The sequence below is a fragment of the Aplysia californica genome, unplaced genomic scaffold (genome assembly GCF_000002075.1).
Source record: "Aplysia californica isolate F4 #8 unplaced genomic scaffold, AplCal3.0 scaffold00345, whole genome shotgun sequence".
NCBI classification, from domain to species: Eukaryota; Metazoa; Mollusca; class Gastropoda; order Aplysiida; family Aplysiidae; genus Aplysia; species Aplysia californica.
The window spans coordinates 261,033-263,105 of record NW_004797615.1 but is presented as its reverse complement, the minus strand read 5'-3'; the positions used below and the strand labels follow the sequence as shown (position 1 = coordinate 263,105).

Genomic DNA, 2,073 nt, shown 5'->3' with positions numbered 1-2,073 from the left:
CACTCACGCACTCACTCACTCACTCACTCACTCACTCAAAAAAGCATTTTAACAAACACAAACCGATGCAAGGTCGTTTTGGTGACGACTTTGCAGGTAAGGTCTCAGAAATCTTTGAGCAGCTGTAGAATAACCTCACCTGATTTATTATGTTTCTCTCGTCCTGTACTGATTATCACCTCAGTGCTTTAGATTGAAAGACATGTACTATTCTAGTTAATGTATCGGCATGGTGTTAACACCCCCACTAAAAACACAAACAACAACAACAACGACGACAACGACGACAAACATAAGCACACAAAAAACAATAAGAAAAACCAAACCATAGATCACACACTAAAGATGCAGCAACAACAACAACAAAAAACAGTATAAAAGAGCAGCCCCCCCCCCCGTATCTCCCCTCACATACTTTCAGCTGATCAAAGACTTCATGAACACCACCCAGTACAACCGGGATGGGAGCTACATGTCAGACCAGACCATCCGCAACCTGTGGGCCCTGACAGCCTCCATCTTCTCTGTGGGAGGGATGATAGGGGGCATTACAGGGGGCTGGTGGGCCACCAAGCTGGGACGGTGAGTGAAGACTAGGCCGTGTGAGCTAGGCCAAAGACATCAAGATATTTTCTTTTTTAGTTTTAGTGAGTGTTTTATGGCACTTGCAACACAATAAGGTCATATATAAAGTGCCGAAGATTAGAGGTTTACAAGAGAGTAACAAACACAAAAAAGAAGGAGGGGAGATAAAGACAATAGATGTTTGATAGAAAAGAAGAAGCTAACCCCACCAGAGCACACGCCAACCACCCACTGATATTTTCTTTTGTAACGACATGACAAGATAATAACAACAACAAAATAATTACTTTAGAAACAAGAAGAAGAAGAAGAAGTTTTATAATAGCAACAAAGCTACGACAAGAGCTATAACGCACAACAACAAGACTGACTTTAGTAATAGCAACTATAAGAAAAAGTTTAATTATAACAATAAAACTACAAAAACATGACAATGGCAACAACAATTGCAAATCACCATCATCATCATTGTCAACAACAACAACAGCAACAGCAGCAGGAGCTTGATGAAGAACAACAACAACAAAACAACAACAACAACTACAATAACAGCAGCAACAACAATAACAAAAAACAACAACAACAACTAAAACAACAACAACAACAACAGCAACAACAACATGAAAAAGAAGAAGAAAATCTGTTTGTTCATTGTTCCTTGAACATATACATATATTGTCAATTAACTGACCACCACCTACTGTGTGCTTTATTCCAGGAAAGGAGGGAGTCTGGCCAACACTGCTATTGGTATTGTTGCCGCAGCCCTCATGTTCGCAAGTCGACGATCAGAAGTTTATGAGCTTGTCATCATTGGAAGGACTATCGTTGGCATACACAGTGGTTAGTCACTTGACTGTTCATTTGTTCATTTGTTCATTTGTTTGTTTATTCATTCATTCATTCATTATTCGTTTGGTTTTTTTATCGTTCGTTCTTTCATTCATTTATTAATCCATTCATTTATTCAGTTATTTATTTATTTATTTATTATCTATCCCCCCCCTCCCCAGGTCTGTACTCGGCTCTGAGTCCCATGTACCTGTCAGAGATCAGCACGCCCAACATCCGCGGCGCGATCGGCGTCCTCCATCAGCTGGCTATTGTGTCTGGCATGTTGGTCTCCCAGATCCTGGGGTTCCCAGTCATCCTTGGCCAAGAGGATCTCTGGGACGTCCTACTGGGTGAGTGGTTGCTGGCTGGTCAGTGGATTAACACATACACTTGTACATGGACATTGACTTACATGTGTATGCATGTATGTGAAGTGGTTACTCATGCTCATACTCACAGACACACATACTCACAGAAATACATACACATGTGTGCAAACACATGCACACAAAAAACATTAAACGCACAAGCACACATACATACACATACATGCTTACTCACACATGCGCTTGCAGGCTCTCACATACGTGTGCTCACACACAAACACACACACACACACACACACACACACACACACACACACACACACACACA

At 41.2% G+C, this 2,073-nt stretch overlaps 1 protein-coding gene across 1 annotated transcript in view; it reads left to right on the top strand.

Moving 5' to 3' along the window:
- Nucleotides 1-2,073, top strand: part of LOC101854183 (solute carrier family 2, facilitated glucose transporter member 1) — a gene marked incomplete in the record, with an annotated part of 49,150 nt that overhangs the window by 34,571 nt on the left and 12,506 nt on the right. The window contains 3 exon segments of the mRNA XM_005102863.3: nucleotides 422-582; nucleotides 1,304-1,428; nucleotides 1,599-1,769. Coding sequence (XP_005102920.2) covers nucleotides 422-582; nucleotides 1,304-1,428; nucleotides 1,599-1,769 — 457 coding nt within the window.